General features: G+C 39.0%; 1 protein-coding gene across 4 annotated transcripts in view; it reads right to left on the bottom strand.

The window, feature by feature from the left end:
• LRP4 (LDL receptor related protein 4) overlaps positions 1-23,373 on the bottom strand; it is a 107,688-nt gene that overhangs the window by 8,210 nt on the left and 76,105 nt on the right. For 2 of the 4 annotated variants that reach the window (XM_088145697.1, XM_088145700.1), the window contains exons 13-37: positions 22,764-22,920; positions 21,637-21,854; positions 20,937-21,113; positions 20,011-20,136; positions 18,198-18,406; positions 17,350-17,431; positions 15,476-15,581; positions 14,401-14,602; positions 13,795-13,984; positions 13,113-13,244; positions 11,705-11,845; positions 10,552-10,638; positions 10,157-10,328; positions 9,873-10,035; positions 8,251-8,476; positions 7,643-7,946; positions 7,290-7,508; positions 6,550-6,684; positions 6,239-6,347; positions 5,780-5,924; positions 4,084-4,197; positions 3,338-3,461; positions 2,843-2,910; positions 2,347-2,434; positions 1,385-1,526 (exon numbers count right to left, since the gene is read on the bottom strand). In XM_088145697.1, coding sequence (XP_088001823.1) covers positions 1,385-1,526; positions 2,347-2,434; positions 2,843-2,910; positions 3,338-3,461; positions 4,084-4,197; positions 5,780-5,924; positions 6,239-6,347; positions 6,550-6,684; positions 7,290-7,508; positions 7,643-7,946; positions 8,251-8,476; positions 9,873-10,035; positions 10,157-10,328; positions 10,552-10,638; positions 11,705-11,845; positions 13,113-13,244; positions 13,795-13,984; positions 14,401-14,602; positions 15,476-15,581; positions 17,350-17,431; positions 18,198-18,406; positions 20,011-20,136; positions 20,937-21,113; positions 21,637-21,854; positions 22,764-22,920 — 3,836 coding nt within the window. Of the gene's footprint in view, positions 1-901; positions 969-1,384; positions 1,527-2,346; positions 2,435-2,842; positions 2,911-3,337; positions 3,462-4,083; positions 4,198-5,779; positions 5,925-6,238; positions 6,348-6,549; positions 6,685-7,289; positions 7,509-7,642; positions 7,947-8,250; positions 8,477-9,872; positions 10,036-10,156; positions 10,329-10,551; positions 10,639-11,704; positions 11,846-13,112; positions 13,245-13,794; positions 13,985-14,400; positions 14,603-15,475; positions 15,582-17,349; positions 17,432-18,197; positions 18,407-20,010; positions 20,137-20,936; positions 21,114-21,636; positions 21,855-22,763; positions 22,921-23,373 lie in introns of all 4 variants that reach the window. The other 2 variants (XM_088145701.1, XM_088145698.1) reach the window with 2 other exon arrangements.

The raw sequence follows: 23,373 nt of genomic DNA, 5'->3' as shown, positions 1-23,373 counted from the left end.
AAATAACAAATACTGTAATAATGCATTTTGGTAATTTCTCTGACTTATAGCATTCTGCAAGTATGAAATACTATGCAGCCTACCAGCTGTTTTGAGAAATGCCTTTGCAAACTCACCTTTCTTAAGTCATAATAAAAGAAGCAGTGAATATATTGAGACAGCAAGAAGAAAAAATTCAAAAATTACAAGGAACAAAAAATTGAGAAATCACTACTAGAAACAATGACATAACACAATCCTATTAATGTAAGCAATCATTAAACTAGGAGGTAGTTTAAGAACCAACACCAAAATAACAAGTACAGAAGTCTCCTATTAGATAGGTCTTATGGAGCCCTCCTGCCCACAGTTCGGAGGTTTGGTTCTAATGTTCCACTAGAAGAACTGTAGTAAAAATTAAAAATATTGCCAATATCTGACTTATGCAATATTAAAGGTGTCAGAGGAATCTTTACTGAAGTTAAGAGGAATATTACGCAGAGCAATCCATAATTAATTTTAGGATAAAAACAGCACAAGATAATATCTCTCCAAAATAGCAAGATACATATGGGAAGATCTCTCCTGATATTGATACTGATTATTCAAGGTAAGGAAGCTTTTCTCTGAATCATGCTTCACCACTTTCCAAAAGGCCTCCTTTGGGTGATCACATTCTGATTACATGCTAGATGCAAATTTAAAAACAAAACAAAACTCAGGCAGTATAAAATGGCATAACCAGGGCAATTATGAAAGAATTTCCAGTACTTCTTTCTAAGGGCAGAAACAAAACAGTAGTTCAACAACACACACAGAGCAGAAAGTTAGCCAAACAGAAAGGTATATCAGAGAGCATTAGGCCACTCAACATCACAGAAATAAGGGAGGTAGATGTTGCACAAACACAGAGTTGTGATACCTGATGTGAGGCTGTGGGCAGGTCAAAAGAGGAATGGTGAAAGGCTATCAGAGGGGTGAGAAAGATGCTAAGGAAGAAAGACAGAGGAGACTTCAGCACCATCAGAAACCATCACTAAATGCCCTTTATCATCAGTAACCCAAAACGGGCCTGTTATCAAGTAAAACTATTATTGGTTTCCTTCAACCATAATATTAATTGGTAGTGAAGCACAATGGATACAAGGCACTAAGAATGCCTGAGAAGGTCAACATCAGATCTACTGGACCAAATCAAAGTGGAAGACTTAAACATTATAAGGTCCTAAGATTAAAGCAGCAAAGAATATAGTTGGCTAACTAAAACAAGCCATTTCAATTTTCTGACTGCCTAAGGCAGCTAAGGATTCCAATAATGCAAATAAATTAAGCTATTACAATTCTGTTTTTAATACCATAGCACCACAGCAGATTAATATCTTAAGTTCTGAAAACAGCTCTTTACCTCCTTCTTAAAGCAGAGCTGATTATATATGGCTGGCTTGGGGACTGTTTCAATCTTCACTTCTTGGGTAGATGTCCGGTACGAGGGGTTACTGTAGGTCAGATTACTCAGATTAGGATCTGTGAATTTGGACTTCTTATGCCTGAAGGAACACAACAATCAACAAGAAAAAACATTTGCCTGTTTATTAGATTCTAATCTCCAGGAGCTCAAGACTGCTACCATGAGGTTCTCCCTTCATTTTATCCCAATATCAACAACCCTGTAAGATAGGCTAGGGTGAGGTGTGACTAGTCCAAGATCACTCTCTGAGTCTCAATGTATGAAAGTCCTAGTCCATTACTTTAATCACACTAACTCCTACAAAGTTCTACAGCCAAAGCCTCATCCCTGCACCAAAAGCCCCATAAGGAAATTCAAATTAAAGTTTATTTCATCAGATCTCTTTGATTAATTGTACAGTCAGTGTATTTTATTTCATCCTGGCAAAATAATAATAAGCAATGCCATTGACAAACAAGATAAATATTCATCAAATATGAAAGGTTTAAACCGAAGTATATGTAATATTCCACTACATTCCTATTTATGATTACCAGGCAGCATATATAGATAATAGAGGAGCCAATCCTTTTTACAAGAGGAAAAGGAATGTGAAATTCTGTTACCACTCATCCTAATTTTCTTGAATTCTGCAGAGATATATGAAGAGGAAAGTTTCCCTACAAATTAAGTTCTGTAAATAAACAAGCATCTGAACTTTATTTATCTTGCTTCTTAACACAGTTATCATGTAAGAATACTACACTGTCATATCTATTACCTTTGCAAGCTAAAATGGTAAGTCTCCGTAGAATTTACTGCACTGAGGTCAAAAAAAAAAAACAACCTGGAATGTGCTGGAAGTATTCTGACTGAAACATGAATTCAGAAAGACAGATGGAAGGAGGATGGAGAATTACCTGTAAATAATCACAGCGCCAATCAGCAGCAGAATGCTCAGTATACTGAGAAGGCCTCCAGTGATGTAACTGACATGTAGCCCTTCTCCTGAAAGAAAATGGATAACTAGATTAAGGATGATGCTCTCATGCTATAGATATATATTTAAGTTAGTAAAAATCTGTGTGCCCTAGATTGTAAGTATTTATTTACATTTTATTAGCTATTAGATCATGAGGAACAAAACGAGATTAATCTAGTGTATCTGGAATCACTATGAGTGATCTGCAGTGGTTTCATTCAACATTAGCATCTTAGCACCAACCAAGATTTACTAGGCAAAGCTTTGAAAAGCTGCAAACTAGAACAGCTGATATGCAAGTTAGCAAACTAAACACATTACTCTTTTGTCAGCCTACATAATTTCATCCAATGGCCCCAATTTAATTAAAATGATAGTTGGTCATTTTTGTTATACCTGAATCCCCAAGATTCTGCAGAAAATGAAAAACTCACCTGCAGTTGCCAATATTGCTTCATTTGCTCGGTTGCACAGTCCTTGACCAGCTTTCTTGTCAGAGCAGCTATATAACAACAAGAAAAAGTAGATGCTGAACTTCAAATCAAGCTATCTTCCTATTAGAAACTGTGTTAAACTGAACTGAGATGAAGCAGAAAAATTAGATAAAAAGGAAAATGGTCTTCTTTATAACCTTCTTTATACTGCTGCTGTTATTTTTAGAAAAAATCTTCATTTAATATATTGCAAAGAATGCGGTCACTTTCTGTCTCACTATAAGGGAAGAAGAATGCAGTACTGTAGCAGAACGGTTTGCATTAACAGACTAACTGTAATCCCCTATAATCCTATAAAGAAGTATACAACTTTTCTTTATGGTATTCAGGATTTGGCAGTGTTTTTTTTAATTAGGTGGGGAAAAGAGTCTATTAAAAAGAGAGGTTGGACCCCACTCTTCCCCTCAATCACTTTCAATCAACAGAGCCACTCACTTTCCCTCTATTGTTTCCACAGAAATATGGGGCTTGGTGGTTGGAGTTTTAAATCTGTCAGTAGAAGTCTGGCTCCATTTGCTTGTACGAGTTGTCTCAGGCTTTGGAGGCCCCATGCTAGGAACTAGGCAGAAGAGAAAGGAAAATAACCTGAGACAAGGGAGACAATTAAGCCTCACAACATTTTTCAGAAATGGGAACACAAACATTTTTGTTATCCAAGATATAGTAGAAGGGTATAAGATTCCTCTTGTAATGCAATACGTAGTGTTCTACATAAAAATGAGAACAAGCATTTCTAGTTTGCCGGGCATCTAGAACTTGTGTAGAAGCAATGGAGAACAAATACTAAAAAGGTCTTATTTTATCTGTCAATGACTGATCCCTCAATTACATTTAATATTATATGCAGGAAAATGTTTGAAGTCACTACACACAAATTCCCAGTGAAATATAAACAACTGTTCTGAACTGTACTGTATTCGAAGATGCAGAGCATTAAAGAATGCATATATGGGACATCTGGAAGATAGAAGGATCATCTCAAGAAAAAATACTTCACATTTTTAAGGAAACAGTGCAAAAAATACAAAATACTACCCCCTTGTCCCTAGGCTTTGCCAAAGAGATATTTTATAGCTGTTGCTTGTTTAAGTGCATGAAGTAATTTTTCTCAAACCAGCCTTTAGTAAGAGAGAACATGGGCTATGATTCATGCTGGGAGGTGTACCATACAAACAACTTACCATTGGAGCAAGGCCGTCCATCTGGTTCATCGGGACATGCACAAACAAAGTCGGAAGTCCTGGCGAAGCAGAGGTGGGTACAGCCTCCATTATTCACTCCACAAATGTTTGTGCCTAGAAGATACAGACCAGATATTTTACAAAAGATATCATTTTCTTCTCCCCAGCATAAGACTTCATGTTCTCTTACCCAAAATATATTGGGGTATGGTGAAAGGTAGATCCCCTGACCAAAGTGCCAATATCTTAAATGAATGTTCTCCTTACCAGTACCTATCTATATCACAGAACCTGAAACATCATGCTTTCCCCAAGTCCCAAAGGAATAAACACTTTAGAGAAAAACAACACAGAAATTTCCCATCTTTTTAAAAGTTGAATGCTTGTCATGATGACATGTGAAGTGTGTTAGGTCTATATTTTGCTGGCAGCCTGACAATACATGAATATATCTCCTCAAGCTCTGCAGATAGGGTATCTTTGATCTACACATGGAATCCTTTTAGCAGAAGCCAGGATGCTGAACAACAGGAATAACTGGCATGCTTGTGACCTCATTTTCAAATCCAGCAGTTTGCTGTAATTCCTATTGAAATGAATAACAGCAATTTGCTAGTATAGGAGTTAAGAAATGAATTGGAACATAGCAGCAACAATACTAGGATTCAAAAAGAGGTGTAGGTTTTGTTTTTGTTTTCCTGCTGCATTGTAGATGAGATGTTAATTTGCTATACCCCTTAATACTGAAAGGGACCCTTGAAAATTGAGCCCTTTTTGAGAGAGATATATATCTCTAAATCTCTTTATTTATATATATATAAATTAAAAAAATACATTGTTTGTAAGATGGAATATAGTAACTGTTTTTTCATATACAGATACTATTATTATTTAAATATCTTTTTACAGGTATGCAGTATTCAGATTGAAGTAGGCAAGGGTGTTTGGATCTGGCATGGACATCTTTGCTATACCTGTAAGTTACTCCTTCAACAAGCTTTGCTCTTCTGGGCTCACACAGTAGGTGGGCATACTCAGAAAAAGTTCAGAAGGCATACCAGAAGTGGTGATGGGGTATGACCACTTGTTGCCATCCTGCCACCACTTCCTTAATGCTTTGGATCAAAATGTTGCACTTCTATACAGCTGATTTGTATTTCCCCTAGAATGGTTTAGGGCATAAGCAACAAGGGAGGTGCAGTTTTCCTCACATACTTCTAACCTAACTCAATATTTGGACCAGCCTGAGTTTTGTTTAATCAATGTGGGCTAACAGTAGCTAACTGCCAAAGCTAAAAGACAGATTTATTCCTATACCTTGTATGATAAAGCCATCATCCCAGCCTTTGTGTCTGAAAGGAACTCAGACAATTCACAGATAATCCTAAATCCAAATAGCCTTCCATAATGATATGATTTCAACTACTTTCTTCAACTGAATCCCCACAGAGGCAATAGAGACACATCAAAAGAACTCATTGAGAGGAAAAACAAAAAAGAGGTTCTCTCCATTTTGATTATTACAGCCCCCAATTTCTCCAGCCACATCTCATGGCCATACTGGATCAATTGATGAGAGTTGTAGACCAGCCATTTTGTGAGTACTAGATTGCAGAACACTGGTTTACAGAAAATACCACTCATTCATCTATTTGATGTAATAAATTAATGAATAAACCCAGATGACTGCATATACCTGTTTGCCTTTGAGGAGAAACCACAATAATATCCATAAGCCCTTCTACGTTGGCTAACACGGTCTCCTTATTGCGACCAGAGTATTTGTCCACACGCTGGATAGATTTTGTTTGCCAGTCTGTCCAATATAGCCACCTGTCCTGCTGCTCAGAAAATAAACAGACGTAGGATTAAGATACTATATAATAAGCTTAGAGGAACAATATGGGAGTGTGTAAACTTAAAACTTATTCTTCTTTTCTATCATGAAGGAACCTGTTTCCAACTAGCTGCACTTCAGCTTTACTGTACTACATTACCCCTCTTTAAATGATTATAGCATCATTTAACAGACTGATATACAGGAGGAAAAACATCCCCATACAAACATTGTCCACTGTGCAAAAAGTAAACAATCTATTTGCTTAGAAGCTCTGATAAGTGACATTTCAGCATTTACCACCACCTTCCTTTGTACCTGTGTCAAGGCAAAGGGATGTGACACTTGACTGATCAGCACTTGGCGTAATTTCCCATTAAGATCAGCACTCTCTATGCGGTCCAGGTGAGCATCTACCCAATAAATCCTAGATGGACAGAAAGAATGGAAGTTAGACTAGTATCTCATTTCTGAAACTTACTTTTTTTCTCCCAGTTACAGTTCCTGTTTCTAAGGTAGCCTGGGGGTGAGAAGTCCTAGGCTGCCTTAAAAAAAGAAAAGCCTTTAAAAACCAGGATAAGCACACCGGTTCTATAGTCAATAATTTTGAAATGCAATGTTATACTAACCTTCTGATGTCATAATCTAAGGTCAGTCCATTGGGCCAGCCTAAATCAGTATTGATCAATATCTTTCGTTCAGAACCATCCAGATTTGCACGCTCAATTTTAGCAACGTGTCCCCAGTCAGTCCAGAAGAGGTATCTGGAAGAAAAGAAACCAAATGCAAAATGATACATGTCAGGTAGCTGTTTCCTAGAAATGGAGGGACAAGATTCTGTCACTATTCTTTGCAGAGCAAGTAGCAAAGACCACAGGCTTGGATTCTTGGTATACCCTTGAGGGCATTCATTTGCTTTTTGAAAAACAGCTACAGGTAATCAGTCATCTGCCTAAAAAAAGATTGTCTTCCAGTGTCAGATCACAGTCTTATCTGACCTTAGCTTAGCACTGCCCAGATGTAAGTAGAACCATAGACAGGAGGGGCTGTTGAAATGCTATTATTGACTGGCTAGAAAGATGGCCTGTCCACCAAAGAAATCCATTCTCCTGCTTGCCCAAGGCAGATCTCCCACGATGGGCAATGCTGTCCCTTTCTCTTTCCTGTTCATTTTATCCCTTCCTCAACCTGGCATCCTCCAGGTATATTAGATTATAGTTCCCTCCCAGGTAACATAACCAGTGAGAACAGTAGTCCAAAATATCTTGAGGGTACCCTTGGGAAAGTTGCTCTATACTTACCATTTCAGCTAATGCAATAGTTTGTTTAAATAAATATTTTTGCTAATACTGGCCTTTCAGTCACTTACCCTTTTCTAGGAAAGACAGCAATTGCCCGTGGTTCATCCAGACTGTTGTTTATCAGGACTTTCCTGCAGCTTCCATCCAGCCTTGCAGCTTCAATTGTGTTGCGGCCAGTGTCTGTCCAATATAGATTTCGAGCTACCCAGTCCACAGCCAAACCATCTGTTCTCTTCAGCCCTTGGCCAATAACAGTTTCCATATTACTGCCATCTAGATTTGCTCTCCTGGAAGGAAGAAGATATCATAGAGAATAAAGAGAATATTCTAACTGAACTTTTTTCCACAGGGCAGATCCCTTTAGACAAAGACCAATTATGTAATTAATTAACATACAACCAGGAATTTTGGAGGTACCTACCTGATGACATCTAAGATGACGTCTGTGTAGTAAACCTTGCCATCTACACTGTCATAGTCCAAGGAGATTACATTGTTCAGCTCTGGGACAGGGACATAAACATCAATGTGATCGCTAGTATCCAGTGAGATTCTCCTGATGGAGCCCCGGCTAGAGAAGAGCAGGTAGGTTTCAGGAGAAGGATCGCAAGACCTCTCATCAATCTTCAACTGAATTCCAGTAGGGCAGGCACATGAGAAGCCTTCAGGGCTTGGGAGGCAGAGATCGGAGCAACCACCATTTTTTATGCCACATTTGTTAGCACCTTAGGAGAAATGGATCATCTCTGAGATTACCAGCAAAAAGGCTAACATTACTTCAGTACAGCTTTCCCCAGGCTGATGCCCTCAAGTTATAATTGGGCTTCAGATTTCATAACTCCCAGGCAACAAGGCCTAAAGAATTATGCTTGAGCAGTAAGAATAAACAACGGAGCAAGATCTATAGAAAATGTCTGGAGGCCAAAAGCATGCTGTTTTTGAAAAAAAATTACATAGGTGATTTTCAAGAATTAAAGCATGCCCATGAAAATTCCGGAAATCTGGCTTGAAGAAAATACGAAAACTTACCAAGAAGTCGCCCTCTGTCAATGGCCTGGATGTCCATTAATCCAGGTAGGTTTGTTCTCACCAAGATGACATTAGCACCAGTGTTCTTATCAGCTCTGTGAATGCTTCTTGTTTGCCAATCAGTCCAATAGATATAAGAATCCAATAAAGTTAGGCCATAAGGGTGCTGCACTGGGGACAGCAGGGTGCGGCGGTTTACACCATTTAGATCTGCAGCCTCAATACGCTGAAAAGAACAGAATATTGGACCATCAAGGAACTTATTAGGGTGGAACAGAGACATCCAATAAGGAGTAACTTCTCCTATTCCCAAGAACCCAAGGTAGTGTAATCTAGAATTTTATTTCTAGCATTCTGCTAAACTATTTCAGTTTCACCCAAGGTTGCCATAAGACAGAAAAGAGAGGCCTAACGCAGAAGAAACAAAGTCAGCAATGCATATCTTGACTCCCCAGCTATGCTATATAGCGAATCAACCACTGATTGGCTGGGTTTCCATAACATTCTAGTCTAGGCTAAAATAGGAGTCAACCCAGTTGTCATTATGTTGTGTTAATCAGTCCATCTTATGTGTTTGGATCAGCAGGTGACGAGAACATAGGAATTGTATTTTGCTATTCTGGGTTTAGGATTTAATGCATTGTATGAACCCAGCTATCGACAATGCTGTCAGTTGGGTGCCTCCATCACGGCAAACCTTTAGGAAAATCAACAGTCAATTTCAGTGCTCCATTTTCACTTTGAAAAGGAGACATCTATTGACAGCATGTACCCAAGCTACATATAAGGCTAAAAGGACAGTGGCTGCAATTCTGAGGAAAATCATGTTGTAGTCCTCCTTTCCCAAAGGACTGCCAACTTATAAGCAAAATGTTCAGTATTTAGGGAAGGTGCTAAATGTGGTCTGCAGAGCAGCCCTACACATGTCTGTAAGTAGTGCATTTGGGGGCAAAGCTGTAAGTGTAGATGCTGCTTTTCTACAATGACCAATGAGATGGAGGGTTTTAGGCAGGTTTTCAGCTTCATCTGCTGTGGCAACAGATGCTTTTTACATCATCTGGAAAAGAGTACAGGTGGAATCTCTTTTTGTTAAGGTTAGGGTTAAAAGATGTCAATGTGCCTTAAGGACTGTATCTATACATCTTCAGCCTTCAGTGCACATTGAACATACCTACAATTCCTGCCTTGTGAGACAGAAATGTGAGTAAACTCATCATCCCAAACTTTTTTCTCAGAGACAAACATATATAAAAGATTGAACCCAGTCACAGAAAGCTTTGGCTCCAAGCTACCATATCTAAATTCTAAAATCTGACTATCTTCACCTCTTAGTTGTGACACATTAGACAGCAACATACAAATAGACTCAAGTGAAACATAGAAGTTGAGGCAATGTCAACGAATATGAAAGTTTAACCAATAATGTTTGATTGTTTATGGGTGTTTCAGACCCGCAAGTCATCCAATAGTGTTACAGTCCCAGAGTGATGAACATGCATATAAAAATTTACTCTTAGCCTCTTAGATCTCATACTCATCTTTACATTCCATTGCTTCACTTTGAGGCAACTTTCTACACCAAACATTTAAAATCACAGACTGCCCTTCATGTCAGTTCTAACCTCAGTATGTGCATCGGCCCAGAATAGTTGTGATCCAGCTTTATCCACAGCTAGACCATTAGGCCATCCCAGGTTGTTGTTAATAAGCACCATGCGGTTAGAGCCATCCATCCCTGCTCGTTCCAGCTTAGCATTTTCACCCCAGTCTGTCCAATACATATACCTAAAGAAAAGAAGGAGCATATAAACTATCAATTGAAAAGTCAACATATTACTTATTTTCATGTGTTCCCCCCCCCACAGACTTTCCCTTGATAGCAAGAGAATCCATTGCTAGCACTCACCCCATTTCATGATATAATGCAATTGCCCGTGGGCTGTCTAGATTTTCCCACACCAAAACTTTTCTCATTGCCCCATCCAGGTTAGCCACTTCAATTCTGTTTGTTCCTGTATCAGTCCAATATACTTTGCGGCCAATAGCATCCACAGCTAATCCATCTGTGGTCTGCAACCCTAAGTAAAAAGCAATATATTATTGTCATAGTATCAGTAACAGATATATATTATCCCTTCTCCTCAAAATATCCACTGGATATTCAAGGCAACCTTCACACTAGAGCTTTAGAAGTTCCATTAGGAGGAGATAATGCTAAAAAAAATGTTCACCTCATTGAAAAGAATTCATCTCTGAAAGAGCCTGGAGGAGATATGCAATATTTACCAAACCATCCATTACCTGTAGTAATGATATCTTCATACTGAGAACCATCCAGGGAAGCTCTGCTGATCTTCCTCAGTGTGCTGTCTGACCAATAAACCTTTCCTGTTGAGAAAACATAAGAACATTAGTATCATTTATTTAAATAAAATTTCCTTGTTAGTCCATAAATATCTAAGATTACTTCAGTGAAAAGCAATACTGTACAAGTGTGTCTTCGGAATCTGGTACAATTCAGCATCATAGGAAAGGGAGATATTCATTTATTACATTCATTTTCTCCATCTTCCCCAAGCATAGCAAATTCTTTCTTTTACTGAAATAGCTTTGTAATAGTATAAAAAATGAATCCCCTTCTAAACTTAGACAGGAAGAACCTACAAGTAATTATTGCTAGAAAAAGGATTTCCAAGGATGGAGGAAAGTGAGGAAGAAAGTGTGTATCTCAGTAACATCTGGTTCCCTCTGTCAAGAAAAGCAAGAACAGCAGCAATTCACTTATGAGCATACCATGTGGAATTTAATGAAGACACACATCATCAATATAATATTAATATATTTTATTATTCCCACAATATTTTTTTAAAAAATAACCCTCTACACCATTGTGTGGACTTTAATTTCCATAATTCCCCAGCCAGCATTCTGGGAATTGAAGTCCACACATCTTAAAGTTGCCAAGGTTGAAAAACACTGCACCACATGATCCACTCTTAGGGCAGAACCCATGTGGAATACAACTGCCTTGAAAATTATTTGGGGAAAAAAAAGACCGTTTTTTGAATATGAATAGGGGCATTAAAAATGCTTTTTTTTTTTGCGGGGGGGGGATTATTTTCAGCTACCTTCAAAAATAGCCTTCTTCAATCTGGTGTCTTGTAGATGTTGGGACTATAGCTCCCAGAATGTTCAGCCAACATGGCCAATAGGAATTCTGAAAGTTGTATCCTAAGATGTTTGGAGCCATACTAGTTTGGGAAAGGCTCCTTTAATAAGACTTAGAGCATTTTTTAAAAATCAGCTTTTTTTGCAATGATTTCATAAACACGGGAATGTATTGTCCAATATGAATCATACCACTTATTGAAGAGGTTGTATTTCATTTATTGATAAATCTACTCTGTCCCTGAACTCTTCCACACCTAAAATGGTTAAATCACATATTGCAAACCTTCTTCAGGATCAACTCCAATGGCAATAGTGTTTTTCATGGTAATGTTGACTGAGACAACTACATCAGCAAAATATGGAATGTCAAGTGAAACCAGACGAATGTCTGATCTTCTTGCAAAGATCAGGAAGGTAGTCATTCCTGCAGAGTTGAAAATGGAGCAATATTATGGACAGGAAATGCAGTTCAATGAATAAATTCCAGGAATTCCTTTGCATAAATGTCCCCCTTCTTACTGCAACAAAAATTTCATCTGGACAAAAGTGATCTTGGCAATGAATGAAGCCACCAAGTTATTCAGGACCATAAATGTATGGCCATAAATGTGATGAAAGACCACAAGAAATATTGAATGTGGTTCTTCAACTACGTACTAATTATTTTTTTAAGCATATGCTTAAAAAAAAATTATTATTCAAAATAATGTATCTTACAAAATAATGTATCTTACTACATGCAACCCAATTAAAATTTTATCATGATAATCAGGATCACAGCTAGCGATATCCAGTATTTAAAACAAAAATTATTTGTATCTTTGGACTATGCATATATTAAACCAATATAAGAATTATGTATTTATCATATTCAACAGATGATACGTTACTGGTTTCCAACAAATCTTAGTGATATCCTCATGTGTCATTAAACTGTTGTATGTTTACAGTTTAAATTAATGTTATTAAAATCAGTAAAACAAAATATTACATACTATTGGAAAGCAACACAATCTTCACATTATGGTTTGTTAGAAGAAAATATAGAAATTAGATTGCTTCAAAAATTAATCTATTTTGCTGGGGGTCATTTGAACTAAGATAATTATATTTTTATACAAAATATTATTATAAACTTTTGGAGTGGTAAGTTTCAGGACAGGATCTACCTTATGTTCTTATATTGCACACCACACAAGTGTACAAACTTTCCTCGGTCTGATACACTATGATAGCTTTACAAATGAGGCATGTACACTCACTCAGTTACGATATTTGAGCTCAGCATGGAGTTGGAGAAGGATAAATTCAGGCAGGGATTCTACAAATATAACTGCTCCACTTTACCAAGATATCTCTTAATGAATTTATGTCTCCTACATCTCCACAAAGCACAGCGCTTCCTCCAAATTTTATCTACTTTAGTAACTGATCAGACATAATTTATATAGGACCCAACTTTTATGTAGACATTTCATCATCATGGCCATTATTACTTTTGGCTGACTATAGTGCAACACACATATGGTCCTAAACAGAAAATGCGTTCACGTAAGTAACAAACTTCTTGCATTTTGCAAACTGTAATCTGAATATATAACTCTTCTAGGGGGCAGAATGTGGGGTTTAGGAGGCCTTACTATCTTACAGGGACTAACAGAACCAGGACCATTCAGAAGATGGAAACCCACCAGATAAACATGTTCTGCCATCTGGTTGTAGGTTGATACCAGTAGGACAAGAACAGCTATAGCCTTTAGGAAGAGGAGCCAAAAGACAAAGATGACTGCATCCACCATTATTAATCTGGCATTGTGTGTGTACTGAAAGAGAAAGTAATGAAACCATGTATCAGAAGGAAGTGATTAGGAATAACTGCAGCTTACAAAACTCTATAGGCATAAATATATATCTGAACTGGGTAAGGAAGCACTTTCCATAAAAACAAACTCTAAATTAGAGATGCACACACTGTGGCTTCAGGGCCCCAAATCTTTCAGTAAAATCCCCAAAAGCTCATTAAAAGTTCATACCAATTTATAATTTTTAATTTAACAGAAGGGGAGTGATGGATAATATTTCTGTTAACTGAATTAAATTAACTTAATTGCCATTCTAATGTAATTTAATCTGTAAACAAAACGAAATCTAGCGTGATTCTAACCCTTTTTACCTCTGCACATGTCTACTTTTAAAATGTTTAAAAATAACATTAGAAATAAAAATGGGGGGGGGGTCAGTGGGTGCCATCTAATGGTACTGTAAGCATTATGGCACTGTCAGAATATGTGATAATGAAAAACCTGAACATCTTTCTATCTGTAGCACAGAGAAATGTGCAACTTCCCATCTTGATGCAGAAGTCCTCCATACCTGCAGGTCTCTGCCGATGAAAGACATGGATGTCCATAAGGTTTTCTAGGTTGTCCTGTAGAGTCTCACGATCCTGCCCTGTCCTTTTGTCAGCACTCTGGATGCTTTTGGCCTGCCAGTCTGTCCAGTAGATCCGAGCCCCATAAAGAGTGAGCCCAAATGGGTGAGGCAAGTTGCTCCCGATCAATATCTGTCAATCCCAAAAGCAAATCAGCCAACTGCCAGGAACAAAGCAGGTTTTTAAAAAAATGCACAGCTGCCTAGAAGCAGCAGTAGAATATACAAACTGTAGAGCAACTTTTCCCAACCTGATCCCTTTCAGATACGCTGGACCTTCAGGGATCTGGCTGAGATTATTAGGGGACACCAGGGGAAAAGTCTAAGGCTGTAAACAATGCAGCCCAGTTTCTCCATACTTTTCACTATCTACGGTCTTCACTCAGAAGTCGTTTGTTTGTCCCTTCAGAGGAGCAGCTGAACTCCTCTGGAGATCAGAACAGGGCATATTGGGTCAAAAGGAATACATGTATGTTTTCTGCAAATAAACATAGTATGTTTCCTATTTATCCTTTCCCAGAAGTCTTCAGTTCAACTTGGCTATCTTACCTTCCTATCACTGCCATCCAGGCCTGCGTACTCAATTGTCTTCATGCCAGCATCTGCCCAGTATAGGCGCTGAGACTCATAGTCAATAGCCAGTCCATTGGGCCAGGTCAGGTTGGAAGAGATGATCACCAAGCGATTAGAAGCATCCATTCCTGCACGCTCAATCTTTGGATTAGCTCCCCAGTCAGTCCAGTACATGAACCTGCATATAAATGCCCAGAATGGTATATAACTCTTGTTCTTTGTTAATCTGACCATTTTTATTTAACTGCATTAGGAAAATAAAGAACAGAAAAGAAAACCCTACACAGGTGAAGGCTTTCCACTTTTGCATTGGCTATTTTAGACCAGCATCTGCATCTCCTAGTTTATCCATATTTATAGTCAGGAAATAACTTAAAGGATGAGGTCAGACTGGGTGAAGATCACTGTGTATTTTTATATTTCATGGCACTGCCCATGACCCCATTTCCTTGCCCAAAGTATTTGCTTACATTTGTCTACATGGCAGCAGCCTTCCACATGGTGTTGAATTACAAATTCCAGCAGCCAACATAGCCAAAAGTGAGGAATGCAGAGAGTTGTAATTAATAGCATCTTACATGTTAGTCAAAAAGGTTCCATGTTACTCATCCCTATTCTGAAGATAACTTTAATATGGCCCTTCCTGCTTATTCTCTGTGGCATATTAATGGTTGTTTGCAAGAGATAACCCAAAAGTAGGCCACTCTGTGCCCTTTAAAAGATTTTCACTCAACCCCATTAGCTATAGCTACCATGACCAATGACAAATGTTTGCATAACTTGTGGTCCAAAACTCAGTACTAGATTGTCTATCCCTGAGCTAATCTTTTAAGGATATTGGGCATACAGGATACTTATGGCTGGATCTCTTTTAGTCTTGTTGTTTTATGAATACCGTAAGTATTAGCACATAAGAGTTAACTCAACAGATCTTTCAAAAATTATAAGTAATTATAACAGCAAACTCTCAGGGATAGCACTGTAATGAAGAATCAAAATGCAGTGACATACTAGAATTGCAGCTATGCAGTCTTAAGAAAAAAGTTCTCACCCTCCAACAGGGTCCACCACAATATCTCTCGGTCTGTCTAAGTTTTCCCATATTAGAACAGTCCTCATGGTCCCATCTATGTTAGATACCTCTATCCGGTCTGTTCCTGCATTGAATAGAAAAGAGAGAGAGAGAAAAATAATCAGCCTTAAGAACCAGAAAAAAAATCATAAAAGAACATAATCCATACTGAAGTGTAATTTCTATTGCTATTCACACTATATCACAAAGAGAACCATCAGGACAGATCAACGAAATAAATTCCTCAGCCACCCTACAAAGTATCCTCAGTTTAGAATAATCACTCCTGACCTCTACAAACTCTTTTTTAATTAATTTGATCGGCATATCTAGCCACCCTTAGTCAGAAACTATTGGTTCTATTAAAACCAGTAAAACATAGGATCAATTTACCAAAACCTTTCCTTTACTATAACCTTTCGGACTACAGGTGTGAATGCTGTTCCATGTTCCTTTGTCCGTAAGAAAAACAAATTTACTTAGAAAGATAGGCTGAGAGTTCTGGCTACGAGAATATTCCAGTTTGGAAATTCAAAACCACAACCTTCAGTCAATTATTTCATTGATATAATACAAAGCAAGCTTTTACATTTGCATCTGCCAATGATATTGACAAACCAAGTACAGGTAATCCTCGAGTTACAACTGCAATTGGGACCAGGATTGCTGTCACTAAGTGATGTGGTTGTAAAAAGTGACATCGTGACCTTATTGCTTAGCAACAGCAATCCAGGTAGTCCCAGTTGTCATTGTAACCCAAGACACGGAGGTCACTAAGTGGGAAGTGGAGGGAGACCCAGGTAAGGAGTGCAGGGGTGCTGCAGGGGGGTGGAGGAGGCCCCGGGAGGCCCAGCACAGGCCATGCACAAGTCAGGGTGGGAGTGCTCGGTGCAGTGTGAGCTCAGAAAGGCCAGGGAATGAGGGCATGGGGTGCATGTGATTGCAGGGAGGCAGAGGAAAGAGGGTGCAGGGTGTGTGCAACTGCAGGGAAGCCGTGGAAAGAGGCTGTGGGATGGATGCATCCGTGTGTGCAATTGCAGGGAGGCCATGGAAAGAGGGCATGGGGTACATGTGTGTGTGATCACAGGGAGGCCATGAAAAGAAGGCGCGGGGTATGTGTGTATGATCGCAGGGAGGCTGTGGAAAGATGGCGCGGCATGCATACATGTGATCAGAGGGAGGCTGTAGGAAGAGGGTGAAGGATGTGTGCAAGTAAAGAAAGGCTGGAAGGGGACTTACCTTAGCAACTTGTGACCTTCCTTTGCCAGCTTCCCATTGACTTTGCTTGGGGGTAGCCAGCAGGGAAAGTTGCAAACGGCGATAATGTGATCGCAGGGCACTTGGCAACCAGTCGTGTGAATGGGTTCCCAAGCACCCAGATCATGATCACATGATCGCGGGAGTGCTGGGACGGCCACAACTTCGAAGACTGGTCGTAAGTCTCCTTTTTCAGCACTATTGTAATTTTGAATGGTCACTGAACGAATGGTCATAACTCAAGGACTACATGTACATCAGTATAAGATGCCTGACACATTTCAAATAAAGTGGCACACAGGGACATTTCTGCAGGAATAAATTGATATACTAGAGATTTTCCTATTTCAGAATATCCCTTTCTTAAATTACAGAAAATGAGTTCATATTCCCTGAATTTCTATGCAACCTGTCCACAGGAAGGTGGAATGCTATTAAAACCATAATGATCATAAGGTTTGAAAGAGTCTTATTCATATGTCTAAATATATTTATTAGGGATGGACCAGTTAAGAATTTGGAAGGCAATTTTTCAGTGAGTCATTAGCTTTTAGCATAGCAAATGAACTCTTGTACAGGGCAGTGGGCTTCAGTACCTGCATCCGTCCAGTACAACTTGTTGGTGACCCAATCAACCGCAAGACCAGCTGGGCTTTCAAGACTGCTGTCCGCCACAATCTAGCAAGAAACAAAGACAAGAAAGAACCTTAGAGGGCAGTATTCCTCTGATGTGAAGCACTGCCTGACTTTTCTTGGACTATCAACATTCAGTTGTGGGGGGGGGGGACTGTCAAAATAGACATCTGGAATTAATCCACTTTAAGACATATGCATAGAATACATTCACAAAAAATAGAAGCATTCGAGCTGGTTTGTTGAAAAACTCTGGAAAAACACAGTAATGTGTAAAATGGCTTCACACATTATACCAAGACATAGTTTAATCTGGTCTACTGAATGAACCCAAAATGGTTCATTCAAGCCAAAATCAAACAAACCACATTATGCCTTTGTACAATGAGGGAGCCTAGCTGAAAGATGGTTTAAGAAAAATAGTTTGTTTTTTAAAGATCAGTATTGATTTTACTATATAGACTTTATTATTATTTTTGTCTAATCATTTAATTGCTATTTTATTTTATATTTACACTCCTTACTTGTTTTATTTTGTATCTGTATAACTATCCATCTTTGAACAAAGGTAATGCAATCTTCAATCAATTATCGAAACAAGAACATCAGAGTCACAGAGCAAACTAGTGAAATCAAGATAATTAAACAGCTAAAAACAGCTGTTTTTTCCTCAAATAATTGAAAAAATAAAATTTAAGATTTAGATATTTAGATATTTAGAATGAGCCAAAATGGGTGTAACAAAACAAAAACCAAGAAGACAAGTAACTTGTGAACTTCCACTGAGCTTCTGTTTTAAAAAGAATATTACCTCCTGGCCTGTTCCATTCCATTTTGCCCGACTAATGGAATCAGTGCTAACATCTGTCCAGTAGACATAGTCACCCTGTGCATCCCAGTCCAGAGCCACAGCACTGCGCACATCTGCCAAGGGGATGACAACATCAGACAGGTCTTCTGTGTCGAAGCTGATACGACGGATGTCCATCCTTCGGGCAAAAAGCAGGAACTTGTCAAGACCTGATCAAAGGTCGAAAGGTCTTCTTTTAATATCTCTAACAGAAAATTATGGTAACAAACACAAAAAGTGATCTTGGCACATCTAAGTTCTATTACATCCATGCCCTCTACATGGATGTAGAAGTCCAATCCATAATCCAGGCCAGACCTGAGCTAACTAGCAAATAGGTACAAAGCAGAAAGAAGTGCGTATATAATGTTGGAAGAGGGATTTTCGGATTAGAAGAAAGAAGGACATGTTCCTAGATAAAACATCCCTGTATGAGGCAAAGGACATGACAAAGCAAAGTTAATTGGCAGTTCTGTCATTCTAAATATTAGGAAGAAGAATATGAACCTTGTTGGATCAGACCCAGGGCCCATTTATGTTACTTCCAACATTGGCCAGTCAGGTGTCTTTAGAAAGCCCAGAAAGAGAAAATAAAGCAAAAGTTGCCCTTCATTAATGCTTCTAGCCACTGACTTTCTGAGGTACACTGCCTCTGAACTTCCAGGCTCAATGTAATTATTATAGTGTTAGCAGCTGAACCCATCTTCCATTAATAAGCTAACTTTAAAAAACAGTTGAGCCACAGGCTGTCACTGCCTCTAGTGACAAACAATTCTACAAACTATGCATTGTATGGAAAAGCAATTGGTTGTGAACTGACGAATTATTTCATTGAGTTCTAATACTGCCTCATTCCAATTTCTCTCTACCATGTATTCTCAACATTACAGTGGAACCTCAGGTTACGAACGCTTCTGTTAACGAACTTTTCGGGTTACGACCAGCTCTGGCCGCAAAATTTTGCTTCGGTTTGCGAACTCCGCCTCGGGGTACGAACAGGATACGCGGCCATTTTCCCTTCTGTGACACAGTCTGCGGCCATTTTTCTGCCCCTGACACGTGGTCTGCGGCCATTTTCCACCCCTGACACATGGTCCACGGCCATTTCTCCGCCCCTGACACGTTATCCGTGGCCATTTTTCCGCCCCTGACACGTGGTTGTAGGGAGGGGGACTCTCCCTCCAAGCAATAGCCGTCTCCCTGTCCTCCACGCCAGAACGGATTAACGGTAATTACATTGAACCTTATGGGGAAATTTGCTTCGGGTTGCGACCAATTTGGGTTGCGGCCAGAATCACGGAACGAATTAAGTTCGTAAACCGAGGTTCCACTGTATTTTATAAACTTCCATAATCTTCCTATGCCAGCAATCTTTTTAGTTGTTTGAGACACTTATACCATATTTTCCAGTTTAGCAAGAAGCCATATCAAACTAAGAAACGTAAGTATTATTCCCCCAAGGCAAGAATTCCGTCCTGCCTTGCATGGAAGATACTCCGAATCCTTCATTATGCCACTGGTGCTTTTCTGCAGCTGAAGTTTTTGTTTGTTTCTTTTATTTGTAAGTGGAACAACAGCAACGAAAAAATCCAAATGCCATCGATTTCATAAACAGATTATAATACTGGCAATCTATGGTCAACCCTTTCTCCACAACCCCTTCACGTGAAATTTATTGTTCCATTTAAATGTAATTTAGCTAAAATTCTTTAATCTCTCTTGTGCACGTGTGCACACACATTCTATGAATACATAAACCCTTTATCGCACTTACTCTGGGCGCAAGTATGGCCGCTAGTCTTCCGAAAACCTGTGGGGCAGGCACAGGTATAACCTTTGTTATTTGGTAAACAGAGATGAGTGCAGCCACCATTGTTGGTTCCACAGCGATTTCTCCCTGCTCAAATAGCCAAAAAGAAATATAAATATAAATACACACACACACAAGAAGAACAAAGCCATGACCAACACAGGAAAAAGAGCCAGAGACAAAAGGAAGCCTACTCTATTCTGGAACGGCTACTTAATTTATTTTGCATTTGTATTTGTGTATTCCTAAAATAGAAATATTCACCACTGACATCTAAAGGATATAGCTGAATACTTTTCATACTTTCAAATTATTTTTGTCCTACAACAAGTAAACGTATTGATATGCCATAGGCCACTGGTAATGGTCTTAGGCCAATGGTAATTTTTATTATATTGTTGACTTTAATACTACTAGGATAGTAAAGTATGAATAAAATTAATGAGGATATTTATTGCAATCCAACATTTCTTGACAATAGTAGAGGCGGGTTAATTAATAGTCAAAGCATATCTTAAAAAACCTTTCTCCGGATACAGAGAGATATGCCAACAACAATAGTAGTAGTAATATAACGACAACAATAACGGAAGATTATCATGTTATACCATCATTTATAAATTTCTGTGGGCAGCTGTTTGGCCATTGCTGCTAAGAACCCATTGAGGCTGTGCTCCCTTTTACCTGGGAATATGTCTTTGGAAATCCTGCATGTTTCCTGAATGCACTAAACATGCAGGTTTGAACTGACTGAACAATTTGATTTGAATCACTAAGACCATGTTCATATTCTGCATCGAATGACAGATTCAGGGAGTGTGCGCTTGTCGGTGTCCTGTGGCAGAACGCGTGTCTTTCAGCAACATCCTTGCCTCTCTCTCTGCAGTTACCTGCTGGTTGGCGCTGGGGATGCAGAGTGTGGATATCCATGGGGAAGTGAAGCTTGTTGCGGATGATCTCCTGATTTTTTCCAGTAAATTTGTTGGCACTGTTTATACTCTTGGTGTGCCAGTCTGTCCAGTACAGGCTATCTTCAAATACAGTGATAGCAAATGGATGTGGAAGGCCTGCGGACAGAAGAGCCCAGTATAAGAACGTGGAAAGGTTAAGGTCACCCGTTGCTGTTTATATAGGCTGCTTCTATCTCTGAGCCAAGAAGGGTCCCTTTCTTTTCATAACACCTCCCAAACTAAGCAAATCTGCTGCTTAGTGCTCCACAGTGCTAGTTCTACTGGAGATATAGACAATGGCTGGCATCAGAATGCAATTTGCTACTTTGTTTGCTTGTTTGTTTGTTTATTAAATTTGTATGCTGCCCATCTCCCCCAATGGGTGACTCTGGGTATGTCCCGGCCATGGAGATTTTAAAACTCATTTATGGATTAGTGGATGTTAACCACCAGATATAGTTTGGAGAGGACTGCTGGCAATAGGTTGGTGGCAAAACAGATATGGGTCCAGAGCAAATGACTGATGATCATAACTTCCGCACCAATAATCTGATTTGCTACATAGCATGTGAGTCAGCCAGAACATCCCTTAGTACTGCTGCTGATCTAGTAGCCAACAGTCCCAATTTCCTTATCTCACCTTGACTAATAACAGCCTTCCTGTTCTTTCCATCCAAATCAGCCCTCTCAATAACATGATGTTTGGCATCTACCCAGTACATCCGATGCCCTGCATAGTCAATAGTTAGCCCATTTGGCCAAAAGAGATGAGTGTCAGCAATAATGCGGCGATTGGAGCCATCCATGTTAGAGTATTCAATGCGAGGAGTATTTCCCCAATCTGTCCAGTAGATGGTACTATTGGAAAAGAGAAAAAATGCAAATAGTGGAAGTTCCCTGAACAGATAACTGACTTTGCTCACCAAAACAGCCATTAGTTTAGCAATCTAAAGCTAAAGACATAACTGGAGTTGATGAAAGCAAGCAAGGATAACAGATTCACACTATGATTATGCAAGACCATAATCTTTGTCAATCAACTATTAACTAGAATCCTTTGTCTTCACAAATGAAAGCTTATAATGGCCTTCTTCAAACTGAGTATCCTTCAGATCAGTATTTTTCAACCTTGGCAACTTTAAGACATGTGGACTGAACTCCCAGAATTCCCCAGAAGTATGCTGGCTGGGGAATTCTGGGAGTGAAGTCCATATATTTTAAAGTTGCAAAGGTTGAGAAACACTGCTCCAGATGGATGAAGTTAATTTTCCAGAATTTCTCAGCTAGCAGGGTAATTGCTCAGAATTTTGGAAGTTAGTTCACACAATTGGAGAGTAATATATCTGAAAAAGACTGATCTATACTAACACAGCTTTAATTATAAAACACAGGAGAACCCCAAGGATATTAAAAGAGTTCATTAAGTCCCAGTAAGTGGAATTCCATTACAGGATGCTCCAACTTGAGTGTGTAGAGAAGGTGATTTTTGCAGATTCCTTCTTCTACCCGCAAATCCTCTAAAATGGGGAATGAGGTGTCATAAGGTACAATAAGCAAGAAAAATAACAGGTTTGTAAAAATCACCAACTCCCCCTTTCCCCTCTAGTGGAAACCGTCACTAGTTCTCATGGTATTTTACAAATGGAAGGTGTTATTTCATTTGTAGAATGGCAACCCTAGATTTGGCCCCATAAAAGTGGGGTCTTCAAATTCAGCATGTTTCATCTGATAAATTAAGACAGCAAGCTGTGACTATCTTGTACTCACCCCTCCATGGGGTGAAGAGCAATTGCACGAGGTTTTTCTAGGTTCTTCCAAAGAAGCACCTTCCTATGCGTTCCATCCAAATTTGCCACTTCAATGCGAGATGTCCCTGAGTCTGTCCAATATAACTTGTCATGGATCCAGTCAATGGCCAGCCCACCTAGGACCCAGAGGAAGGAAGCCTGTGATAAGTAATGGTTGTGCAAAAATAGTCCCACTGAGCTGTGGCTAAGGGTATCCTGATCCATAAAAGGAATATGGAAACAAGGTTCTTAAACAAGGTCACATAAATCACTAAAATATTTAGGTTACTATTTGAAATATCCATTATGCCCAACTCCCAATCTATTATAGCATACCACAATATATGCAGATATATTTTTAGGCCATGGGCCACACTTAATTTTTGGATGGCTTGGTGCACTCCAAAACCCAAGTGGAGATAGGAGAAAGACTAGCATACGTTTGATTTACACTTAAACTTAATTGAAGATTAAATTAAATACAATTCATTTTATTAAATCCTATGTGTGTAATGTTGTTGTTGTTGTTGTTCAGTCGTTAAGTCATGTCTGACTCTTCGTGACCCCATGAATCATATCACACCAGGCCT

Source organism: Python bivittatus, unplaced genomic scaffold (assembly GCF_059951505.1).
Source record: "Python bivittatus isolate LINGU-HERP-01145 unplaced genomic scaffold, Pbiv_v1 ctg000480_np1212, whole genome shotgun sequence".
Taxonomy (NCBI): domain Eukaryota; kingdom Metazoa; phylum Chordata; class Lepidosauria; order Squamata; family Pythonidae; genus Python; species Python bivittatus.
This window is presented reverse-complemented; position numbering and strand designations above follow the sequence as displayed.